This window comes from Syzygium oleosum, unplaced genomic scaffold, assembly GCF_021117445.2.
Source record: "Syzygium oleosum isolate NSW1041296 unplaced genomic scaffold, Sole_v2.1 Sole_v2.05, whole genome shotgun sequence".
NCBI classification, from domain to species: Eukaryota; Viridiplantae; Streptophyta; class Magnoliopsida; order Myrtales; family Myrtaceae; genus Syzygium; species Syzygium oleosum.
Window position 1 is genome coordinate 14,811,969 of NW_026607489.1, and position 25,055 is coordinate 14,837,023.

Consider the following 25,055-nt stretch of genomic DNA (forward strand, 5'->3'; position numbering starts at 1 on the left):
CGAGTTAGATGAGACAATTAAAGGGACTATCTCATCGGTGATAACTCTAAAATTCTTGTTGAAGGGAAATGCACAATTTTGATTCGCTTAAAGAATGGTACACGTCAGTTTATTACCAATGTTTATTATGTTCCAAAAATGTCAAGCAATATCTTGAGTTTGGGACAACTTCTGGAGAAAGGTTACACTGTTCATATGAGAGATCTTAATCTTATGTTGAGAGATCGAAATAATAAACTGATTGCAAATGTGAAGATGTCGAAGAACAGGATGTTTATTCTTAATATAAAGAGTGAGATCTCTCGATGTCTAAAGGCGTGCGTAGATGATCCTTCATGATTGTGGCATTTGAGGTTCAACCATCTCAATTTTGGCGGACTCAATTTGCTTTCTCTCAAGAAGATGGTTTATGGCTTACCACATATTGATCATCCCGATCAATTATGTGAAGGGTGTGTTATCGGCAAGCATTCCAGAATTAGCTTTCCGAAGGAGGCGACTTATTGAGCGAAGAAGCCGCTTGAGTTGATTCATTCTGATTTGTGTGGCCCGATCAATCCTCACTCATATGGTAATCATCGATATTTTATTACTTTTATTGATGATTTTACTCGGAAAACTTGGGTGTATTTTTTTAAAGAAAAGACAGAAGTGTTGGACACTTTCAAACAATTCAAGAACCTGGCTGAAAAGGAAAGCGGCTATTTTATCAAGACTTTGAGGACTGATCGTGGTAGAGAATTCACCTAAGCCATATTCAACAAATTCTGTGAAAATCATGGTATTCGGCATTTCTTGACGGCCCCGTATTCTCCTCAACAAAACGGTATGGCTGAACGGAAAAATAGAACCATTCTTGATATGGTTCGAAGCATGTTGAAGAGCAAAAATTTGTCCAAGGAACTTTGGGCCGAAGCTGTTTCGTGTGCCGTCTATCTTCAAAATAGATGTCCCACATATGGACTTGAAGGCGTAACTCCACAAGAGGCATGAACCGGGAGAACACCAAGTATTTTGCATTTGAGAATTTTTTGGAGCATTGCCTATGCTCATGTCCCGGACCAAAAAAGATCGAAACTTGAAGACAAGAGCAAAAAGCTCATCTTTATCGGGTATGACTCATCATCCAAAGCCTATCGATTATTTGACCTTAACACTTTGAAAGTATATGTAAGTAGAGATGTTAAGTTCGATGAAGATGGAATGTGGGGAGAAAATTTAAAAGAAGAAGCGAATGTTCGTGGTGATTCCGATCAAACGGAGTTGAAGGATCAACCTTCACCTTCTTCTCCAACATCTTCTTCAAGTTCATCAACACCATCCTCTTCAAATAGTGTCGATGAACCGCTAGTGCCAAGATCGAGAAGATTATCTGAAATTTACGAAGCTACCGAAGAGCTTCATCTTATATGTCTTCTTGCAGATTATGAACCACTTGCTTATGATGATGCGGCCAAAGAAGAAAAGTGGAAAAAAGCCATGAACGAAGAAATTGAAGCCATCGAGAAAAATCAAACATGGGAGCTTCCTGATCTTCCGAAGGACAAGAAATCGATTGGTGTTAAATGGGTGTACAAGGCCAAGAAGAATGAGAAAGGTGAAGTGACAAGGTACAAAGCTAGATTGGTCGCGAAGGGGTACAAGCAAAAAGCCGGAATCGACTATGATGAAGTTTTTGCCCCCGTCATCCGCATGGAAACGATTATATTGATTATTTCCATTGCTGCTCAAAATAATTGGCAGATTTATCAAATGGATGTCAAATCAGCATTCTTGAATGACATCCTTGAAGAAGAAATTTATGTCGAACAACCCAAAAGGTTTGTTGTGAAAGGTCATGAAAACAAAGTTCTGAGATTGAAGAAAGCTCTATATGGGCTTAAACAAGCACCGAGAGCATGGAATTCCAGAATTGATGCATATTTCAAGGCGAATGAATTCTCTCAATGTCCATGCAAGCATGCACTCTATTTGAAGTAAGAAAAAGGTGATATTCTGCTCGCCTGTTTATATGTTGATGATCTTGTTTTTACGGGAAATAATTCGGCGATGATTGATGCTTTTAAGGCATCGATGGTGAAAAAATTTGAGATGACCGATAATGGTCTCATGAATTATTTCCTTGGTATCGAAGTGAAGCAAAGTGCTAATGGGATTTTTATTTCCGAAAAAGGATATGCAGAAAATATCCTTGAAAAATTCAACATGAAGAATTGTATGTTGGTTAATACACCAATGGAGTGTGGAACCAAGCTTTCGAAGTTTGATGATGGTGCCGATGTTGATTCGACATATTATAGAAGCTTGATTGGGAGTTTGAGATACTTGATATGCACGAGACCGGATATTATGTATAGTGTTGGAATTGTGAGTCGATACATGGAGAAGCCGAAATCATCTCATCTTAAAGCTGCAAAGAGAATACTTCGGTACATCAAAGGTACTATTTCTCATGGCTTACACTATTATTGCTTTGAATCTTTCAAACTTAGAGCTTATTCGGATAGTGATTATAGTGGAGATATCGACGATCGAAAAAGCATCACGGGATTTGTATTTTTCTTGTGCGACACTGCTTTCACATGGTCATCAAAGAAGCAACCAAGTGTTACTCTGTTGACATGTGAAGCTGAATATGTAACTGCATCTTCATGTGTTTGTCATGCAATATGGTTGAGAAGACTACTCAAAGATAATCTTATGAAGCAGAATAAAGCAATGGAGATTTTTGTTGATAATGTTTCTGCTATTGCTTTGGCAAAAAATCCAGTTTTTCATGAACGAAGTAAACATATCGACGTTCGATATCACTTCATCCGAGAACAGGTTAAAGAGAATGAAGTTGAAGTATTGCATGTGAAGACCGGAAATCAAGTAGCAGATATTTTTACTAAACTTCTCAAGATCGATACTTTTCGAAAGTTCAAGAGCCTGCTTGGAATGATCGATGGAAGAGAATTTGATTTAAGGGGGAGTGTTAGAAATTAAACCAAATTTGTTGGTACTTGTTTCTTTTTTGAGTCTATTCATATTTTCATATTTTGATTTTTCGTGTTTTTAGGTGAAATAATTATTTTTTCAGATATATGGTGAGATATTAAGAGATATGGTTAGATATTAAGAAATAAGATGAGATATTGTGAGATATTCTTTCTAGTTATATTTTAGGAAAGATAAGGGTCACGTAACTTTTGTTTAAATAAGGAGTCTTGTAATTTTTTCATAAGAGTGACATCTGAGTGAAATATATTGAGTCAGAAAATTCTATCTATCCTCTTCTTTTCTTTGCGCGAGTTGCGATTGTTTCACCTTCATAAATTTCTTTCATCAAATCAACTTGTTGCCGCGTCTCTGACGCTCAACAGTTTCATCCGTGAGTTTTCTAGTCCTCCCCATTCACGAGGAGGAATTTTGCTTTCAATTCCCGAGAAAGCCGGGTCTCCGAAACATCAAAATCCTCCAAGTCTTTCTGCAATCAAGCAGATTGGAGTCACCAGCATAATCATGAGTCAGACAGTTTTTTTAGTTTTTCGAGATGATTCAGTAATCACAACTAAGGTTTCAAAAGATAGCAGGAGGCCAATGGATGCACAATGAGAAAGTGATTCCCCTTTATCCATTTTTCTTCTATCCTCTTTATCCATTTTTCTTCTATGCCTCGTTCTTAACAGTACAGGGTACTTGCGTGTGGTGTGAACAATAGCATAAAAGAGATGAGGGTAGAGTAAAAGATTCATTTCTTCTAAATGAAAAAAGCTTAACAACTGCATCTTCAATGTCAACTCTCGTGCCAGACCAAAAAAAAATGTCAAGTCTCCTGAGACAGGGATATCTACCAAATTTCTTGCCGTAAGACTTTTGACGAGACAATCTTGGGATCGTGCAGGAAACTTCGTACCCTTGGGAACTTCAGAGTTGGCGGCGTTTGACTCAGACTCGATTACGGTCATCTGCAGACCTGCACTTGACAGAGAGCTTCGCGGGGATGGAATACTAAGGTCGGCAGCAGAAGAACCACCCGACCGACCTCCCATGGCAAGTGACCAAAGAAGAGTAAAACGCTGGAATAACTATGAACTGGTCGGACAATCGTCTCGAGTCGCTAATGGACAGCCCCATTAGGCTATTACCTGTGATGCACGTACTCGGGTGAAGTCTCATCTTCATTGGTGACGGAGACTTGAACTGTGACATGCTCAGTTCACCATGCGAGTTGTAGGAGTGACTGACGGTACATTTTATATTTTCATGAGTTACACTGTCCAAAGCTTTTTCTTTTCCAGAGAGATCCTTTGATGCCGGACAAGTGTGGAAACATGATTACCATAAGTCATTTACTATACACATGTTATGCATTCAGAGTCTTTTGAGGAATATCTTTTCAACCGTGCAATAGCTAGACCTGTTATTAAAGTTGATGAGCTCTCATTTGAAGACTCAGAAGTGGCCTGCTGCAATGTTTTGCCACAAAAACATCATTTGCCATCTTGGAGAATAGTATGAAGCCAGTAGGATACTTCATCCCTGATTAGAAACACCCATTCAGAATTTCTGGTATACTGCTATCCTTGAAGCAAGAATAAAAATGGGTGATACCATGAACTACAAATTCTGTTATTTTTTTTTTTTGGTAAGGTAAGAGGATTATATACTTTTCAATTCACAAGATACAGCAGGAAAGCCGTACACAAAAACCTCGTACCTAACGCAACACAGGTGTTGCGATAGTTGCAAAGGTGTAGCGGCTGACTAAAGCTAGCGGGCGCTACAAGCTGCAGGGGCCCTGGTGATAAGAAGAACGAGCTGAGCCTCTAACAAGCGGACTAAAGAGCCACAAAGGAACAACAACTACAGAACATTAAGAAAAATAGATGTCGGGATGTCCCAGCTGGCCTGGATTCTGTTATTAATATCTTCTGCACCTTAAAAAGTAGTATGTGGACAAAAAGGATGCATATCTTTCACAGTCCCAACACTTTGCTCAACAATTTGTAAGTTACGCGACAACCGAAGCTGTCTTTTATCGAGGAGACGACAATGTCATGGTGATTTCATTTGGAGAATTTAATAGATGGCTACAAGTGTGTTCTTGAACCAGCTTCCTTTCATTGAAAAAACCTGGCTCCTTTGGAAGAGGCAATTCATTGTCACTTCCCAGCATCAGAATCACCGCAGAGATGCTCGGCCTATCCTCAGGAAATTGCTGCACGCACAATAGAGCAACATGTATAGACCTTAAGACTGCGGCAGTATTATACGACTCAACCAACTCATCAAGCAGTTCTATGGATCTGTCTTCTGTAAAGAGTCTCCAAGCCTGAATCAAAGACTACAAACCATTAGGGGCAGCTCTTGATTTTTTTTTTTTTGGTTGAAGGGCGGTTCTTGATGTTAAAAGGTGAAAAATATCAAAACTTACATGTCCCACAAGATTATGACAGTGGTCCGGATGATGAAACCCTCTGTTTCTCTTCCCGCTAACAGTCTCAAGCACCAAAACACCATAGCTAAAGACATCCGATTTCATTGAGAAAACTCCGTCAATGGCATACTCTGGAGACATATAGCCGCTGAAGAAATTGATGGGTTAAGAAATATCAGTTCAAAAGAAAATTTAGCACAAAGGTCTTAACTTTAGATAAAAGTCCTTACTAAGTTCCAACCACTCTGATAGTGTTTGCCTCTGTCTCATCCCCTACGAAGCATTTAGCCGTGCCAAAATCAGAGATCTTAGGGTTCATCTCATTATCTAACAATATATTGCCAGCTTTTAGATCTCTGTGGATGATCCTGAGTCTGGAATCTTGATGAAGGTAAAGAAGCCCCCTAGCAATTCCATTAATGACGCCAAAGCGGGCTGACCAGTCAAGTAGCTTTCTCTGGTTTTGATCTGCCAAATTTTTGTTCACGTTAGTAAAGCATGTTCCTGTTCAAATGGAGAACTAAGGCATTAAGTCTGTGTTTAATTAAACTAATGGTACTATTACTGTTCTGTTTCCTCTCCATTTCGCAAGTAAACAACATTCAGGTGCTAGATCCAATCGTTAGACCTCTCGACAAATGACTCAGAAGCCAGTGCTACATCAATAGTATTATAAAGCTTACAAGCTCTAGTATGCTTTATGGAAGTAAGACAAACCAAAGAGACAGGAATCTAAGCTGTTGTTGGGCATGAACTCGTAAATCAACAAAACTTCTTCCTGAATGCAGCATCCCAGAAGCTTTACGAGGTTTCGGTGCTGAAGCTTTGCAATATATAGGACTTCATTTTTGAACTCGTGTAGCCCTTGCCTTGAGTCCCTTGAAAGTTTCTTCACGGCGATTTCTTGGCCATCCTCCAACACCCCCTGCAAATAGTTGTCATACATCAACTGTCTAGTTATTTTGGTTGCTATCTTTTTGGTGGCTTGAATGCTCACAGTAATTTTAGCCTTTTCGAAATTGAGTTATTCAGCCTCCCATCTTCATCTTCAAATCATGTGTATGAATTTTTAAGAAGAGCTGATTATTTAAAAGTCTTCGAATAATATTAATCAATATTTGAGTAAAATCCACAAAAGATACATGAAATTACAAACAAGCTGCTTTAAATTGCCAATACACAATGTGAAAATAATAACTAAAACGGCCATCACCGTCTTATCCTTTCAAGCTTTCAAGAACTAAAGTAAGGTCTACAGGACAGTACCTTCTAATGCAAGTATTTTACCATGCTGAAGAAAAATGGGGGCATTTCATTAAATAGAACAGTGTACTTCTCGAGGATAGTATGCATTATTTTATCACCTTGTAGACAGGTCCAAAACCGCCCTCCCCCAACTTATTTTCTTCTGAGAAGTTGTTGGTAGCAATAGCTACTGTACCCAAGTCAAACACTGGTAACTCAAGATCTTCCTTTTGGCATTCAGAGTTGTCTACTGATTCAAAACTGTCATCTTTACCTGCAGCAAGAACAAAGATGTGGTCACAGAACATGCAGGGATATAAAACGGTGCTATGACAGAAATAAGACTTATTGTGAAAACAAAAAGAGTGCAGTAATAGAAAAGATACTAGGATATCTTGTAAAATCCGTATTTGCATGGAAGAAAAAGGCTAGTTCAATATCATCGTATCAAAGAGCCAGCAGATTAGGAAGTCCTATGCATAAACTAGTCTAGCATACACTAGGAGTGCAGGGAACAAAACTGCCAGTGAGATCGGTGGCAGCACACAGTATAATATGGTTTACCTTTAAGATGCTTCATTTTCTTCCTCTTGTTCTGTAGAATACAGAAAGTTAGAACCAGACATAGGGAAAAAACCCCGAAAGAAACTGCCAAGCCCATGAACAGCTTTTGCTTCTTTTGCTTTGACTGTAGTAGATCTAAGACAAGCAGCAAAGCATACAGATCAAGAGTTAGAACCAGGTATTACGGGCACAACACTTCTTTAAGTGGTTCGTCACATTTGTGGGACTATTTTTCTCTTCGGGTGTTAGCAAATTCTTGTCTATACTCTATGAATACCTGATTCTGAGGCTGCCATCCTGATGTAGAGGTCTTGCCCGTTCTGGTTTAGCTCTCTAATGTCAATTAACTCTCCAAACCACAACAAGCAACCGCTCCCTCGTCCTCTGATGTCCAAGTTCGAATAAGCCATGCAGGAACAATTTTTCTTGCAAACTTCTTTGCATTCTTGAAGACTCATACCCTTATTAAACCAAGAATTACTCGTATCTGGCAATTTCACCCCAGAATACTTCACAAATTTGTCCTTTCCGCAATCCAGAGGGGTTGTCCGGACACACCCATTTGACCAATCCAAGATATCCCATTCTTGAGAGTACTTGGGTGTGAATCCTGTCAAGCACCTGCATACTGGGGACGCATCAATCTTACAGCTACCATAGGCACCACATAATGCATAGGTGTCACAGTTGTCCCTCGGTATAGTAAGGTAAGGTGTCCAACCCTGCGTTCGATCAATCCAAGTGACACGTTGTACGATGCCATTTGAACTTAATACCAGCCTGGAAATGAACGAACTGTCAACGAGCTCGAAGTGGTAGTAAATCTCATCGTCATCCAACACAAATTCGCAATTGTAATATGGGTTAGGATCTTGATTAGGCATTCCACTATATCGAACACCATTCCATGGTCCCAGCCGGAACTTGACAACAGAACCTTGCTTCACTAGGCTTTGTGGGAAGCCATTTGGGTCAATTTCATGTGTAAAGTTACCTGGAGAAGGATCATCAATGCTCTTCCATGACGTTAAATATCGTTTGAAGCCCGTTGTTCGATTCAGTCCCATCTTCATGCCCGCTAGAAGCGTGTCTGTTGGATAATCGAAACTCTGCCACAATAAAATACTAGAACCAGTTCCACCTACATCTTTCACAATAAGATTCCCTGAATCCAAGAGCTGTGCGACCGGATTTCGTGCATTTGTGGACGAGTTGGATGACCAAATTTCACTTCCATTTGCGTTCAGAAGGACAAGACTTCCCAAGCCAGTAAACTTCAAAGTGCCTGATGAATCCACAAGCGGTGTGTCTCTATTTGCAACCCATACTACTGTCATTGTGGTTACCTTTTTGTACGATATCCCAAGATATCGCCTTGACGGGACGCCGGTGCTGAAGAATTCTAGTTGAAATGTCCCACCAGCCGAAACTAGGCTCTCACCGTCTTGGATGGACTGATTCACAGTGATGGTATCTAGTGCCTCGGAAACTTGAGCAACGTAAGGTGAAGAGGCATAAAAAAGAAAAATCATGGAAAAAGACAGTATGGTTCTCATTGTGTTTGAAGCTGGCCAAGATTATCACAATGGCTGATTGAACTACAACTTAGGTAAGTCACAATTAGTATTGTGACTAAAAGGGCTGTATCCATTGAATTTCAAGGTCAACGCTTGCAAGTCATTCGGAGATATCTACCAAATTCCTGCGGCAAGTCTTTCTTTATTAAGAGCAAAATTATGCAAAAATTGAAAACATAAGGGGTTAGCTTATTGTTCTTTAATCAACTTGGATTAGTTACAAGTCTTTTGTATCAAGAAAGATTCCAAGCTCTAAGCCGCTTGACCAAAGATGAATGGCTCATTTGGTTCATAGAATTGGGACGACCGTTTCGTAGTCGACCCACTTGACTGTATTATTGCCATTTTTTTATCTGGTGATAAGATGACCAAGTATAAATCAGTAATATGGTAATTCTGTGCTGCCGTCTGATTAGAAATGGATGAATCTATGGTTCGTATTGCTAGCTATAGCTGGCATCACTTGTTAGATCACCGAAAAACTTGCTACACCTGTGTAAGGATTGCTATTGACTGATATACTCGAAATTGCTTCAGATTATATAAAAGTTACTAATAATGCATGAATTTTACTAATTATAGATAGGCTGAACATCTTAAAAACCCTCAAACTTCGTGATTTTTTTAACTTCAAAACTATAGAAACACTAGAATTCGCTCTCTTCTTTTTGTTTTTTTCAAATGTAGCATCCCTTAGTTAACAACCGACGTTAATGACATGCTAAAAAAATGACGGTTGTTGGGGGCAACATTTAATATTGGTAATTAAAAATAGCAATCGATATTTTAAGCTAAGAGAAGACAATTTCTAATTTATTAGAGGAAAAAAAGAGAGAATGGGTGGAGGAAGAGAGAACTAACCAGTAACCACTTTCTTGTACCATCGTTCATCTTCATCACCGTTGACCCCTATCAACGAACTACAACAGCCGATCACCACCACAGAACAACCATCGAGTTGAGATCAATGAAAGAAAGAGAGAGAGAGTGTGTGATGATATTAAGCATCCTTCCCTTCATCCCCGGCTTTACATGCACTGGTACAATTTGCAAGCTCTATTCCTCTCATGGGTGAAGGGAGATCCCTCGGTGGCCATTGTCTATCATATGGTTATCCCTGAAAGATAGGCAACTTTTTCAGTGGTCGATTAAATACTCTCTCTTTGGACCAAAACCAAAAAGTCAAATACTTTCTCTATGCTCATTGGCGTTTCTCCATGAAAAAAAAAAAGGCAAAACACCCATCTTGAGGAGTGTCTAATCTCTGAAACACCATGTTGAAGTACACGGTTCTACGTTAAGTCGGTATTTTTGAGTATTAGAAGGAAAACGTGTGGTTGAAAAGTAATGCAATTCTTTCACTGTCTCAACATATTTTGCTGGCCGTCGTAAGCGGTACCCTAAGATCACCATAGCTAGTATCTAGAAATAGACTAATGGATTAAAGAGATTTGTACACTTGATTTGGAATCCATTGTTATTAATACGGAATAGCAATTATCTAAAGTTCAAGTGCTCTCTCTATTGCCCTCTCCTCGTGAGGCAATTCTATAATTGCTCTTTATGTGAGGTTGTTTTGTGCATTAGAGTTAAATGAGAGATTTCAGCTTTATTTATAGAGTTTTCAGCTAGGCTCTCTCATCACGGGCCGAGCTTAACTCGGCCCACACAAGCCAGACCCATATTAGACTAATTAAGATTATTTATATCTTACCTTATTATACCAAACCCGTAAAGTGATAAATTACAATCTAAATTAATGTAGCCCACATTAGAAAAACTCTTACATTTTTTCTCAATTATCTTTGGAGCTAGATCACGCAAGCTATCATCCATCGAGCAGACAACAGTTATCATGGTGATTTTGTCTAGAGAAGGTGATAACTAGCCAGAAGAAGGGTGTTCTTGAAGCAGCTCTCTCTCATTGAAAAAACTTGGCTCTATTGGAAAAAGCTATTAGATGAAAGTTTGTTTTAATATTTAAATATTCTAAAATTGAATTCTTGTCCAAATTATCAAGCAATTTCATGAACCTGCCCTCTCTAAATAGTCTCCAAGCCTGACCAAATTGACGCCAAACGATAAAAGGCAATTCTTGATGTTGGTAGGCGAAAAGTCTTAGAACTTACATGTCCAAGAAGATTATGAGGGTGGTCGGGGTGCTGAAACCTCCGTTTCTTTCCCCATTAACGATATTGAGCACCAAAACACCAGAGCTGAAGACATCGAAGAAAATTCCGTTGATGGCATACTCCAGAGCATGTAACCACTGCAGAAACCAAAGCACTGAGAAACCATCACCAATCAAGCGATTTGAGCACAAAGGTCATAACTTTTTGCATATTTCTTGCTATGCTCCAATTACTCTGTTAGTGCTTGCCTCTGTCTCATTCCCTGGGAAGCTCTTGGCCAAGCCAAAATCAGATATCTCGGGGTTCATCTCATTATCTAGCAATATATCGCTAGCTTTACATATCTGTGAATAATCCTGAGTCTAGAATCTTGATGAAGGTAAAGAAGTCCCCTAGCAATTCCATTGATGATGTGAAAGCGGCTTCACTACTCTAGCAGCTTCCTCTGCGCTTCATCTGTCAAAAAGTCATTTGCATTAGTAAAGTATGCATATCTAGCAATGTACGGGGAGAAGTAAATAAGGTATCGAGTTTGTCATTTTGCTAACTGATGCTGCTCTAGTAAGTTTCCTTTTACACTGATATACACGAGGCTGACATGCTAGGTCTAATCATCAGACCTCTCGTCAAAAGCCTCCAGTAATTGGTAAAATCATCAAGAAAGAGTATCTTTGAGCTTATACAAAACCTCCGGCATGCTTCTGATGAACCGAGGAAGAAAGCAACCCAAAGAGAAATGAGGCCAAGCTTCTGTTGGGCAGGAATTCATAGATTAACTGAGTTTCTTCCTGAATGCTGCATCTTAGAACCTTCACAAGTTTGCAATGCTGAAGTATGGAAACAGAAAGAAATTCATTCTTGAATTCGTGCAGGCCCTGCCTCGAGTTCCTTGAAAGCTTCTTCACTGCAATTTCTTAACCATCCTCCAACACACCCGGCAGAAGTTCAACTTTGCGCTCTAATGGAAAATATAAATTTTCACCATAATTTCGCTCGCAGTAGCTTTGGCATTTTGGAATCAAGCTTTCAGCCTCTTACCTACATCTTGAGATCACCTGTTGGAATTTTCATCCTAACCTACCATGCCATAGATAATGAGACACAACGGTGTAAACTAAAGACTTATCTTTATTGATAGTCTTTGGGTACAAGAATTTTGAGTTAGCATCAATTATAGCCACATTGGCTTTGAACAAGTCATTATAGAAGTATCATTTCCCCACATACATCCCCTTCGGAAAATACAAACTTGTTATATTCAAATACAATTTTGAAACCCTTCTTGACAAGTATGGGGCCAAAAATGAGATTTCCGGTACATACGCACATTTTGCAAGATGAGCTCTTTGTCGGAGGTGAACTTCAGGATCGCATTTCCTCTCTCGGCAATTTTTACTGATGTAGAATTAGCCATATAAATCATCTCTTCTTCCTCAGCCTTCTCGAAAGATGAGAACATGCGATTATTCACACAAATGGGATTTGTGGCATTTGTGTCCAACTATCAATCGGTATTTTTTGATACCAATGATATCTTAGATACCACCACAGCAGTTAGTCTCTCATCATCATCCTACTCTATCAGATTAAGCTGCTTGGCTGCATCACTGCGTTTGCCTTTGTTTAGGTGCTTCTTGCAATCCTTAGCCCAATGGCCAAGCTTATTACAAACAAAACATGTCCCTTGGAATTTCTAGGACTATTCGTTATGCCTGCCTTTTCCTTGAAAGGACTTCTTCCTCTTCCTATCTTAATTGGAATTGGAAAGCCCAACAATGTTGATCTTTGATTCAATAGGTGGGTTTGCATTACACACGTTGTCCTCCTCAATTCTAAGGTGCAAAATGAGATTTTCAAGGTTCATCTCTTTCCGTTTGTGCTTCAAATAATTTTTGAAATCTGACTAGCCCGGATACAGCTTCTCAATAATAATTGCCACTTTGAATGATTCACTAAATAATATTCCCTCAACAAAGATGTCGTTCAAAATTATTTGCAATTCCTCGACATGATTCATGATAGATTTAGAATCCACCATCTTGAAATCCGGGAATTTGGCAACCACGAATTTCTTGGTGCCCGCGTCCTCAGTTTTGTATTTCTTTTCTAAGGACTCTCATAACTGTTTAGCAGTTTCAATGTTACAATAAATATTAATAGAGAATTTACCAAACAGTTAAGGATATAGTTTTGGCATAGGAAATTCCCGTGCTTCCAAGTCTCCAACGCCCCTAGCGTTGTGACATCTTACTCATCTGGACTAATTATCAGGCACAACTCCGATAAGTACTTGACCAGATTCAGCGTGGTCAGATAGAAGAACATTTTTTGGTACCACTGCTTAAAGCCCACACCGGTAAATTTCTCTGGTTTCTCATTCGATGTTGCTAGATGTGGTACCATCAAATTAGGCAAAGCCTATTGAACCATCCCTCAAGAAATTGAACCATATGCTATTTAGCCTGTATTGTTTTGAAAAATAGTCCTGGGTATACTAGTCGTACCATAGATGGCTTCGGCACGAAGGCTTTTTGATGAGTTGTTTGATGGAACGGAGAGGAGAAAAAGAAGGTGGTTTGGCGAAAGAATAGTAGGGATTAATAAGGGGGAGATGAGTTTCCGAAATTTTACTATCTTCATTAAGGTATGAAACCTCATAAAGATAGTCAATTTTAGAAACATTTGAAGTGCAAAGATCTAAAGGGGCATTCATAGTGACTGGTGGAGTAGTATAAATAGAATCACTCATGATGAAACAAATCTACCTTTTCCACCTGGTATTTCATCTAAAAACAAACAAGTATGCTAAATAGAGCGCTGGCACTAATACCATAAAAAAGGTGCTAAGATGCAAACTAGGGAAGACGAAGACAAGGCTAGTGGTAAGTATGATATCCCACACACAAACGGCTCTCCAGGCCTTTATAAAAGAGACTGCCTTTTAGCCACCCAACCTCTCTTCGAATTTTGATTCGCACTTTAGAACTCCTTTATAGTAGCAGGATTCTGATGCACAGGTTCTATATCACGGCAAGTGCAGAGCATACTATCAAGACTAATCAACGCACATACGTTTGTTTAGAGAATCATACCAGGCAGAAGTGAAGATTCAGGGATTCATAATACACAGATTTTATTTCTTGAGGAGCGGATTCTGTCCGCCAATATTACAGGCATGGCCTTTTATAGACACGAATATAGATACGATTACACAAACGAACAATTATTGATGAGGTTCTGGAGGTCGTTAATAATTTAATACTCTACGACTGACTCTAAAGACTTTTACATCGACATATGACTTGTTCAACCTACAGATGACTGACAAACACATAAAAAGCTTTCGAACGACATTTTTCTTTATTGATACAGTGCCGCTACGATACTGCTGCAGTGTCGAACAATGCTTGAATAGTGCGCTACAGTAATGAACAGTGCGTGAACGGTGCATGAACAGTAATTTTCCCTACAACAAACTGATTTTTCAAACGCGCTTGTCATAGCTTCAGAAGTCATATTTATGGATAGTTTCTTCAGTATTGTCATCATCAGAGCTGTTCGAACTATCTCTGTCCTTTTGTCTCTTGTAATTTTTGAGGATTTGTTCAATTTTCGTAGTTTCGATGTCCATATTTTCATGAAGTTCCGAAGACTTTTGCTTTTTTCGTGAAGACTATGGAACGTCTACAGAACTTGAGGCAATATCAAAGGAACTTGAAGGCATACGTGGCTGAGGAAAATTCTCTAATTATAGTGACAGATTATCTTTGTCATCGCCTAGACTGAGTGCTAGTTGTAGCTCACTGTAATCATATGGGTTTTGTGATAATGGTCCTCCCCATGGATCCTGTGACTGAGAGACTTGAGATGAGGACAAGGCTTCTTGAGATGAGGACGAGGCAGCTGTATCTGAAGCAGCAATAGCATTCATATTTGCTTGCATATCTATGCCACAATATTGTCCCAATGCTATATCAATTATCGCTTGATAGCTGTGATCAACCGGATGATCCCAAGACACATTGCTAGAACTGGCTGGCCATACTTCTGGTGGTATCACGTGGTTGTATTGGCACAAAAATCTCTGAAGTTCTCTATATTCCTGGGAAAGTGCTAAGATTTTGCATGGAAGGGTTTTGTAGAACTTTTCTGGAACTGGCTGAGGTTTGTAGGTAGATTTTCCTACATCAAATGGAGTTTTGCTCACGTCTCCGTTTGGACGAATAAAAACCCATGGCCTGCTAAACATAATTATTGTATGCAATTCTGGGTTGGGTCTATAGGCTCTAAGCTGCTCCTAGAACATGCATTTCCAAGCTCCCAATGGTTTGAACCAATTAAGTATGTCACCCAAATGGTTAAACTTCTTTTCTCCTGAGAGAATTCTACTAATAATGAAAATAATTTTGTTTGTTGGAAATTCAATGGCTATGATATAAAGATTGAACAAACACCAACAAAATCACTTGAATTCCTCTGGGAATTCGTCTTTAAGATTGAGGGAGATAGGATGAATGAAAGGATATTCTGGATACAGTCCGCTGGGTCTGAAACTTAATCCTCCAAATCTGCTGAAAATTAGCAGTTGATATTTCCACACTAATGCTGGCAAATTTTCATAAAGGGTGTTGTTCTTGATGTATTGAGGAACTTCTGGTGGATACTGCCTGCTTGGCCAAGAAGGTTTCATCTTGGTGGGTTTGAATCCACCGAATGGATTTCGCGATACATACATGTTTTATGGATGAAACTGGTGCAACAAATTCTTTTGGCCTGGATAAGAAATCAGCAAGCACATTCTTCTTTTCTGCTATATGCTTGGTTTTAAATGAATACTTTGAAAATCATTCTGCCCATCTGAGGAGTTGAGGATGAGGAATTTGCTTTTGTTTGAACTTCAGTATCTAGGAGAATAAAGACATATCTAGTTCCACTAGAAAATGATGTCCAATAAGGGAAAATTCAAACTTCTTGATGCTATATTTTACCGCCAAGATTTTCTTGAAGGTTGAGTGATAATGCATTTCACTTGGCGTAAATCTTCCACTTTTGTGTCCACAGATCTTACGCTTGCCATCAATTTCTTCGAATAGGATAGTAGCCCAATATTCATCACCGGCATCTATTTGCAGAACTCTTTTCCCAGTAGAAGGGATTTGTAAGGGAGGAAGATGCTGCATGACTTCCTTAAGCCGGCTGACTGATTTAGTTTGTTATGGTCCCAATGAAGGGGTATCCTTTTTTAGCATCTGCTCTAGTAGACTCACCAAACTGGTGATTTTTGGAACAAAAACTCTGAGATAATTGACTATCCCAAGAAACTGTTGGATCTGTTTGAGAGAAAGATTTTCATCAGGAAATTTCTGCAATTCTTCAGCAATATGGGGACCGGGATAATATGTCCCGTCCTTAAGATGCATTCTGAGAAATTCAATTTCCCGTTAGGCAATAATCATCTTCTTTTGGGATAGCATGATGCCATATTTCTGGACCAATTCAGCAAATTGGCTTAGCAATTTACAATGATAATCCTCATCAAAGCTGTAGAGGAGGATGTCATCAATGTAAATTGAGTATTGGTCATAATAGCTTGAAAGATTCTACACATAGCTTTCTGGAATAATGAATGAGCTGTTTTAAGACCAAAAGGAAGCACCGTCCACTGGAAGTGTTGATTGGGGATGCAAAATTCAGCTTTATACCTGTCATCTAGATGAATTCCCAATTGGCAGAATCCAGCTTTGAGGTCAAATTTGGAATAGACCCTAACTTGAGTGAGGCTGGAGAATAACGAATTCCGGTGGGGTAATAGGAACTTGTCATCTTGGAGGAATTGCTTGAGTGGCTGGGACACCTAATTTTTAGCCGACGCGTCATTAAAAGCAAAAAATTCGAGATTATGGTTTCTGATCGCGACGGAACCCGTTTTTTGAACAAAAAGTGTCGTTTTTTAATTATGTTTGTTAGCTTAGCTTCTGTAGAGGATTTACCATTCATTTCATGTAAAAACCCGAAAAGTCAAATGATTGACTTTTTGATCAACCATTTGATCAAAAGTCAACGCCGGGTCAAATTGGGGCTTTTCGCATGATTGACGTATTGGAGCTCTTTACTTTTGAAATTACTAGTAGATTTGCAGGTGATTTACCTGTGCTCACTCTTCTGTAGCGCTCCAATTTGGTTCATCCGTGAGTTTTCCAATCCTTTCATGAGGAGGAATTTTGCTTTCAATTCCCGAGAAAGCCGGGTCTCCGAAACATCAAAATCCTCCAAGTCTTTCTACAATCAAGCAGATTGGAGTCACCAGCATAATCATGAGTCAGACAGTTTTTTTAGGTTTTCGAGATGATTCAGTAATCACAGCTAAGGTTTCAAAAGATAGCAGGAGGCCAATGGATGCACAATGAGAAAGTGATTCCTCTTTATCCATTTTTCTTCTATGCCTCGTTTTTAAAAGTACAGGGTACTTGCGTGTGGTGTGAACAATAGCATAAAAGAAACGAGGGAAGAGTAAAAGATTCATTTCTTCTAAATGAAAAAAGCTTAAAAACTGCATCTTCAATGTCAACTCTCGTGCCAGACCAAAAAAAAATGTCAAGTCTCCTGAGACAGGGATATCTACCAAATTTCTTGGAGTAAGACTTTTGACAAGAGACAATTTTGGGATCGTGCAGGAAACTTCGTACCCTTGGAAACTTCAGAGTTGGCGGCGTTTGACTCGGACTCGATTACGGTCATCTGCAGAGCTGCACTTGATAGAGAGCTTCGTGTGGATGGAATACTAAGGTCGACAGCAAAAGAACCACCCGACCAACCTCCCATGGCAAGTGACCAAAGAAGAGTAAAACGCTGGAATAACTATGAACTGGTCGGACAATCCTCTCGAGTCGTTAATGGACAGCCCCATTAGGCTATTACCTGTGATGCACGTACTCGGGTGAAGTCTCACCTTCATTAGTGAAGGAGACCTGAAATGTGAAATGCTCAGTTCACCGGGCGAGTAGTAGGAGTGATTGACGGTACATTTTATATTTTCACGAGTTACACTGTCCAATGCCTTTTCTTTTCCCGATAGATCCTTTGATGCCAGACAAGTGTGGAAACATGATTGCCTTAAGTCATTTACTATACACATGTTATGCATTCAGAGTATTTTGAGGAATATCTTTTCAACCATGCGGTAGCTGAACCTGTTATTGAAGGTAATGACCTCTCATTTGAAGACTCAGAAGTGACCTGCAGTAATGTTTTGCCACAAAAACATCATTTGCCATCTTGGAGAATAGTATGAAGCAAGTAGGATGCTTCATCCCTGATTAGAAACACCCATTCAGAGTTTCTGGTATAGTGCTATCCTTGAAGCAAGAATAAAAATGGGAAGTACCATGAAGTACAAATTCTGATCTTAATATCTTCTGCACCTTAAAAAAGGAGCATGTGGAGAAACAGGATGCATGTCTTTCACAGTCCCAACACTTTGCCCAACTATTTTTGTAAGTTACATGACAACCGAAGCTGTCTTTTATCGAGGAGACAACAATGTCATGGTGATTTCATTTGGAGAATGTAACAAATGGCTAGAAGCATGTTCTTGAACCAGCTTCCTTTCATTGAAAAAACCTGGCTCCTTTGGAAGAGGCAATTCATTGTCACTTCCCAGCATCAGAATCACCACAGACATGCTCGGCCTCTCCTCAGGACATTGCTGCACGCACAATAGAGCAACATGTATAGACCTTAATACTTCAGCTGTATTATACGACTCAACCAACTCATCGAGCAGTTCAAGGGACCTGTCTTCTGTGAAGAGTCTCCAAGCCTGAACCAAAGACTCCAAACGATTAGGGGCAGTTCTTGATGTTAAAAGGTGATTAATATCAGAACTTACATGCCCCACAAGATTATGACGGTGGTCCGGATGACAAAACCCTCTGTTTCTCTTCCCGCTAACAGTCTCAAGCACCAAAACACCATAGCTAAAGACATCCGATTTCATTGAGAAAACTCCATCAATGGCGTACTCTGGAGACATGTAGCCACTGAAGAAATTGATGGGTTAAGAAAAATCAGTTGAAAAACAACTTCAGCACAGAGGTCATAACTTTAGATAGAAGCCCTTACTAAGTTCCAACCACTCTGATAGTGTTTGCCTGTGTCTCATTCCCTACGAAGCATTTAGCCGTGCCAAAATCAGAAATCTTAGGGTTCATCTCATTATCTAACAATATATTGCCAGCTTTTAGATCTCTGTGGATGATCCTGAGTCTGGAATCTTGATGAAGGTAAAGAAGCCCCCTAGCAATTCCATTAATGATGCCAAAGCGAGTTGACCAGTCAAGTTGCTTTCTCTGGTTTTGATCTGCCAAATTTTCATTCACGTTAGTAAAGCATGTTCCTATTCAAAAAGAGAAGGCATTAAGTCGGTATTTCATCAAACTATTGGCACTACTCTTGTTCTGTTTCCTCTCCATTTCACAAATAAACAGCATACAGGTGCTAGATCCGATCATTAGATAGCTCGACAAACGACTCAGAAGCCAGTGCTATCATCAATAGTGTTATAAAGCTTACAAGCTCTAGCATGCTTATGGAATTGTGGAAGTAAGACGAACCAAAGAGACGGGAATCCAAGCTGTTGTTGGGCATGAACTCATAGATCAACAAAACTTCTTCCTGAATGCAGCATCCTAGAAGCTTCACAAGGTTTCGGTGCTGAAGCTTCGAAATATACAGGATTTCATTCTTGAATTCAAGTAGCCCTTGCCGTGAGTCCCTCGAAAGTTTCTTCACTGCGATTTCTTGGCCATCCTCCAACACCCCCTGCAAATAGTTGTCATACATCAACTTAATAATTATTTTGCTCGCTATCTTTTTGGTGGCTTGAATGCTCACAGTAATTTTAGCCTTTTCGAAACTGAGTTATTCAGCCTCCCATTTTCATCTTGAAATCATGTGTATGAATTTTCAAGAAGAGATGATAGTTTAAAAGCCTGTGATAATATCAACCAATATATGAGTAAAATCAAGAAAAGATTCTTGAAATTATGAACAAGCTGATTTAAATTGCTGATGAACATTGTGAAAATAAAAACTAAAATGCCATCACAGTCTATCCTTTCAAGAACAAAAATAAGGTCTACAGGACAAGCATCTTCTAACGCAAGTATTTTACCATGCTGAAGAAAAACAAGGTAATTTCATCAAATAGAATAGTGAACTTCTCGAGGATAGTATGCATTATTTTATCACCTTGTAGACAGGTCCAAAACCGCCCTCCCCCAACTTATTTTCTTCTGAGAAGTTATTGGTAGCAATAGCTACTGTACCCAAGTCAAACACTGGTAACTCAAGATCTTCCTTTTGGCATTTAGAGTTGTCTCCTGATTCAAAACTGTCATCTTTACCTGCAGCAAAATCAAAGATGTGGTCAAAGAACATGCAGGGATATAAAACGGTGCTATGACAGAAATAAGACTTACTGTTGAAACAAAATGAGTGCAGTAATAGAAAAGATACTTGGATTTCTTGCAAAATCCATACTTGCATGTAACAGAAAGGCTAGTTCAAAAGCTAAATGGAGTGCGCAGAACTCATGATGCGAGGTCCGCTTTAAATTTCCCTATTGTTCTGAAGATTTTTATCCTTGAGAATCATGGAATCATTTTCTTCCTACATAAGCTACGCTTGGCCAATGCTATTGCTTAATCTGATATGTCTAGTTACCAATTGCCAATTCGAAACCAAATTTTAAGTTTTTAATCAATTGTTGGTGATTTACCTAGTAAGCATAATGAGTAAGATCAGTGAGAAATTGAGTTCACAAAATGGGAAAAAAAACCATAAATAGAAAGTTTTCACTCCAATATCATCGTATCAAAGAGCTAGCAGATTAGGAAGTCCTATTCATCAACTAGTCTAGCATACACTAGGAGTGCATCGAACAAACTGCAAGTGAGATCGGTGGCAACACACAGTATAATATGGTTTACCTTTATGATGCTTCATTTTCTTCCTCTTTTTCTGTAGAATACAGAAAGTTAGAACCAGACATAGTATAACAACCCCGAACGAAATTGCCAAGCCAATGAACAGCGTTTGCTTCTTTCGCTTTGACTGTAGTAGATCTAAGACAAGCAGCAGGGCATACAGATCAAGAGTTAGAACCAGGAATTACCGGTACAACACTTCTTTAAGTGATTCGTCAAAGTCGTGGGACCATTTTTTTCTTCAGGTTTTAGCAAATTCTTGTTTATACTCTATGAATACCTGATTCTGAGGCTGCCATCCTGATGTAGAGGTCTTGCCCATTTTGGTTTAGCTCTCTAATGTCAATTAACTCTCCAAACCACAGCAAGCAACCGCTCCCTCCTCCTCTGATGTCCAAGCTCGAATATGCCATACAGGAACAATTTTGCTCGCAAACTTCTTTGCAATCTTGAAGATTCATACTCTTATTAAACCAAGAATTACTTGTATCTGGCAATTTCACCCCAGAGTACTTCACAAATATGTCCTTTCCACAATCCAGAGGAGTTGTCCGGATGCACCCATTTGACCAATCCAAGATACCCCATTCTTGAGAGTACTTGGGTGTGAATCCTTTCAAGCACCTGCATACTGGGGACTCATCAATCTTACAGCTACCATAGGCACCACATAATGCATAGGTGTCACAGTTGTCTATTGGTACAGTAAGGTAAAGCGTCCAACCCTGTGTTCGATCAATCCAAGTGAAGCGCTGTACAATGCCATTTGAACTCAATACCAGCCTGGAAATGAACGAACTGTCAAGGAGCTCGAAGTGGTAGTAAATCTCATCATCATCCAACACAAATTCGTAACTGTAATATGGGTTAGGATCTAGATTAGGCATTCCGCTGTATCGAACACCATTCCATGGTCCCGACCGGAACTTGACAACAGAACCTTGCCTCAGGAGGCTTTGTGGGAAGCCACTTGGGTCGATTTTATATGTAAAGTTACCTGGAGAAGGATCATCAATGCTCTTCCATGACGTTAAATAGCGTTCAAAGCCTGTTGTTCGATTCCTTCCCATCTTCATGCCCGCTAGAAGTGTGTCTGTTGGGTAATTGAAACTCTGCCACAATAAAATACTTGAGCCAGTTCCATCTACATCTTTCACGACAAGATTTCCTGTATCCAAGAGCTGTGCAACTGGATTTCGTGCATTTGTGGACGAGTTGGATGACCAAATTTCACTTCCATTGGCGTTCAGAAGGACAAGACATCCCAAGCCAGTAACCTTCAAAGTACCTGATGAATCCACAAGCGGTGTGACTCTATTTGCAACCCATACTACTGTCATAGCGGTTACCTTTTTGTACCATATCCCCAGATATCGCCTTGACGGGACACCAGTGCTGAAGAATCCTAGTTCAAACGTCCCACCTGCCGAAACTAGGCTCTCACCATCTAGGATGGACTGATTCACAGTGATGGTATCTAGTGCCTCGGAAACTTGAGCAACGTAAAGTGAAGAGGCATAAAAAAGAAAAATCATGGAAAAAGACAGTATGGTTCTCATTGTGTTTGAAGCTCGCCAAGATTATCACAATGGCTGATTGAACAACCACTCAGGCAAGTCACAATTAGTATTGTGACTAAAAGGGTTGTATCCATTGAATTTCAAGGTCAACGCTTGCAAATCATTCAGAGATATCTACCAAATTTCTTGCCGCAAGTCCATCTTTAATTAGAGCAAAATTATGCAAAAATGGAAAACACTTGGAATCTTCCACGTAAGAGGTTAGCTTACCGTCTTTTCATCAACTTGGACTAGTTATATGTCTTTTGTATCAAAAAAGATTCCAAGCTTTAAGCCGCGCGACCAAAGATGAATAGCTCTTTGGTTCATAGAATGGCATGACCGGGCTTTTCCGTAGTCGACCCACTTAACAATACCACTGCCATTTTACCCTGGTGATAAGATAAATAAGGATAAATCAGTAACATGGCAATTATGTGCTTCTGTTTAATTAGAAATGGATGAATCTGTGGCTCGTATTACCAGCAATAGCTGGTATCACTTGTTAGATCACCGAAAAACTTACTAAACCTGTGTAAGGATTGCTATTGACTGATATCCTTGAAATTGCTTCAGATTATAGAAAAGTTACTAATCGTGCATGAATTTTACTAACTATAGATAGGATGAATATCTTAAAAGCCCTCAAACTTCGTAGTTTTTTTTAACTCCCAAACTATATAAACACTAGCATTTACTCTCTTCTTTTTCTTGTTTTTAAGAGTAGCATCCCATAGTTGACCGCTGACCTTAAAATGAAGGTCGTTGGGGCAACATTTAATATTGGTAATTAAAAATAGCCATCAATATTTTCCATTAAGTGTAATATTTGGACTTTTTGATTCAAAAAAAAAAAGGGGGTTGAAAAGTCAACAAAGAAAGGGAAAAGTGAACTTAGTTTTTATAGAGGAAAAAGAATGAGACAGAGAGACCGAGAGCTCGGGAAAAATAGAAAAGGAAAGAGAGAGAAAGAGAGAGGAAAGAAGAAATAAGAGGAAAGAGAAAAGAGGAGGGTTTTGCGCCGCGGGACCTCACCAAGCTGATTTAACTTCATATTGTAATGTTCGGATACCGAGTTTGACGGTTCGAGTAATCTTTGTTGTTTGGTCGTAAGCGTTCTCAAGTGAATAGTGCTATCTTTTTTATGGATTTACAAACTCATGTCTTAAAAGTGATAAGGATTTGAGTATCGTATATGTTATTAAAGCATACTTGTTGCATAAAAGTTTGGATCGGGCAATTACTACCTTTTTAATATATTTTTTGGTAACTGTTGTATCTCGACTATTCTCGAAAGCTAACTGCCCCCTTAAATCACAAGTTTGGAATCGAACTTGGCCTGCCCATCCAAGTATGTCATTATTACATTTTTAATATTTGAGAATGGTTTAATGAAAAGTATTGTGAAATGATACATATGTATCGTTTTGCGAACTGGTTTATGGAATGAGTTATGAGATGATTTGAGAAACATTACAAAAGGTTATACTTATCGATTTATGAATTTGGTTATGAAATGATATGATAAATGCCTTACGAAAAGGTATTTTTATTGGATGAACTAAGTTGCGAAAATTTATATGATTGGTTTGTAAAATGTATTGTGGATTATTAGAGAATGACTGTTTCATGCTCAATATCGCTATGAGCTCATTGAGGGGTAGGATATCCTTCTGAGCCGAGCCACCGGCTTTATAGGTGGAGACCTTGTCAAAGGGGGAATTTTGATCGCCTTATCACGAGGCGTTGTGTCGTGATCATGATTTGATATTGAGTAATAGATTGGTTGATATAATGAACCATCGACGTGTAATGTGATATAAAATTCATCAATAGAATAGACCATTGATGTGTGATTTGAGATTGGTTAATAAAATGGATCATTAATGTTTGTCTTGTGATGGTGATTAAATGAGTATTTCTAACTTGTACAAAATTTTGTGGAAATGAAACAACTCATATTTAATTTTATTTAGATTGAAGTATGAGTTTCTGGTATTGTTATATACATCATAGTGGATGCTCGATATATTTGAAGGGATACACATTACTTACTGAACTGTGGTTACTCACCCTTCTCTTTTCCAAATTTTTTCAGCTTCCTTGGTTAGTAGCTGATAGAGCGAGTAATATCAATGGGGATCTTTGGAAGTTTATTCTTTGATTGTGGTTTGAGGCTGCGTCCTTTGGTGGAAGGATAGCCGTGTCATTTTCCATTCCGATAGGTTTCGGGGTGTGACATTAAGAGAGACAATTTGTAATTTTATTAGAGTAAAAAAGAGAGGATGGGGGGCGGAAGAGAGAGAACTAACCACCTTCTGTACCATCGTTCAATCTCGCATTCTTCGACCAACGGCCATCTTCATCACCGTTGACCATTATCAACGAACTACAGCAGCCAATCACCACCACAGCACAACCATCGAGTTGAGATCAATGAATAAGAGAGAGCTAGAGAGAGTGTGTAAATATTAAGCATCCTTCATTTCATCCCCGGCTTTACGTGCACTGGTACAATTTGCAGGATTCTCTCATGGGTCAACGGGGAGAAAAGTGTCGAAAAAGTCCAA

General features: G+C 39.2%; 3 protein-coding genes across 3 annotated transcripts; all 3 read right to left on the reverse strand.

Annotated features, from left to right (window-relative positions):
* Positions 1–5,020: 5,020 nt before the first annotated feature.
* On the reverse strand, positions 5,021–5,563 carry LOC130138270 (G-type lectin S-receptor-like serine/threonine-protein kinase SD1-1). Its single transcript, XM_056311866.1, has 2 exons — positions 5,420–5,563; positions 5,021–5,317 (listed from the first exon to the last, which is right to left on the reverse strand). The coding sequence occupies exons 1-2, from the start codon at positions 5,561–5,563 to the stop codon at positions 5,021–5,023; spliced, it is 441 nt and encodes a 146-aa protein (XP_056167841.1).
* Positions 5,564–5,648: 85 nt separating this feature from the next.
* On the reverse strand, positions 5,649–8,809 carry LOC115694621 (G-type lectin S-receptor-like serine/threonine-protein kinase At4g27290). The gene is made up of 5 exons (XM_030621711.2): positions 7,509–8,809; positions 7,232–7,366; positions 6,787–6,941; positions 6,140–6,347; positions 5,649–5,890 (listed from the first exon to the last, which is right to left on the reverse strand). The coding sequence occupies exons 1-5, from the start codon at positions 8,785–8,787 to the stop codon at positions 5,652–5,654; spliced, it is 2,016 nt and encodes a 671-aa protein (XP_030477571.2). The 5' UTR covers positions 8,788–8,809; the 3' UTR covers positions 5,649–5,651.
* Positions 8,810–18,326: 9,517 nt separating this feature from the next.
* On the reverse strand, positions 18,327–22,507 carry LOC115694622 (G-type lectin S-receptor-like serine/threonine-protein kinase At4g27290). The gene is made up of 7 exons (XM_056311865.1): positions 21,207–22,507; positions 20,930–21,064; positions 20,190–20,344; positions 19,553–19,760; positions 19,062–19,299; positions 18,829–18,979; positions 18,327–18,759 (listed from the first exon to the last, which is right to left on the reverse strand). Exons 1-7 carry the CDS (start codon positions 22,483–22,485, stop codon positions 18,463–18,465), a joined length of 2,463 nt encoding a protein of 820 aa, XP_056167840.1. The 5' UTR covers positions 22,486–22,507; the 3' UTR covers positions 18,327–18,462.
* Positions 22,508–25,055: the final 2,548 nt, after the last annotated feature.

What these genes read in the sequence shown, in the direction of transcription:
- LOC130138270 (XM_056311866.1), bottom strand. Translation starts at nt 5,563, where the DNA reads ATGTCTCCAGAGTATGCCATTGACGGAGTTTTCTCAATGAAATCGGAT. An exon ending in GTCATAATCTTGTGGGACAT is followed by an intron (nt 5,318 to 5,419) that starts GTAAGTTTTGAT and finishes TCTTTGATTCAG; the next exon opens with GCTTGGAGACTCTTTACAGA.
- LOC115694621 (XM_030621711.2), bottom strand. Translation starts at nt 8,787, where the DNA reads ATGAGAACCATACTGTCTTTTTCCATGATTTTTCTTTTTTATGCCTCT. An exon ending in GAAAATGAAGCATCTTAAAG is followed by an intron (nt 6,942 to 7,231) that starts GTAAACCATATT and finishes TTCTTGCTGCAG; the next exon opens with GTAAAGATGACAGTTTTGAA. An exon ending in CTTAGATTCCTGTCTCTTTG is followed by an intron (nt 5,891 to 6,139) that starts GTTTGTCTTACT and finishes AAAATTTGGCAG; the next exon opens with ATCAAAACCAGAGAAAGCTA.
- LOC115694622 (XM_056311865.1), bottom strand. Translation starts at nt 22,485, where the DNA reads ATGAGAACCATACTGTCTTTTTCCATGATTTTTCTTTTTTATGCCTCT. An exon ending in GAAAATGAAGCATCATAAAG is followed by an intron (nt 20,345 to 20,929) that starts GTAAACCATATT and finishes ATTTTGCTGCAG; the next exon opens with GTAAAGATGACAGTTTTGAA. An exon ending in GTTTTGGACCTGTCTACAAG is followed by an intron (nt 19,761 to 20,189) that starts GTGATAAAATAA and finishes AACTATTTGCAG; the next exon opens with GGGGTGTTGGAGGATGGCCA.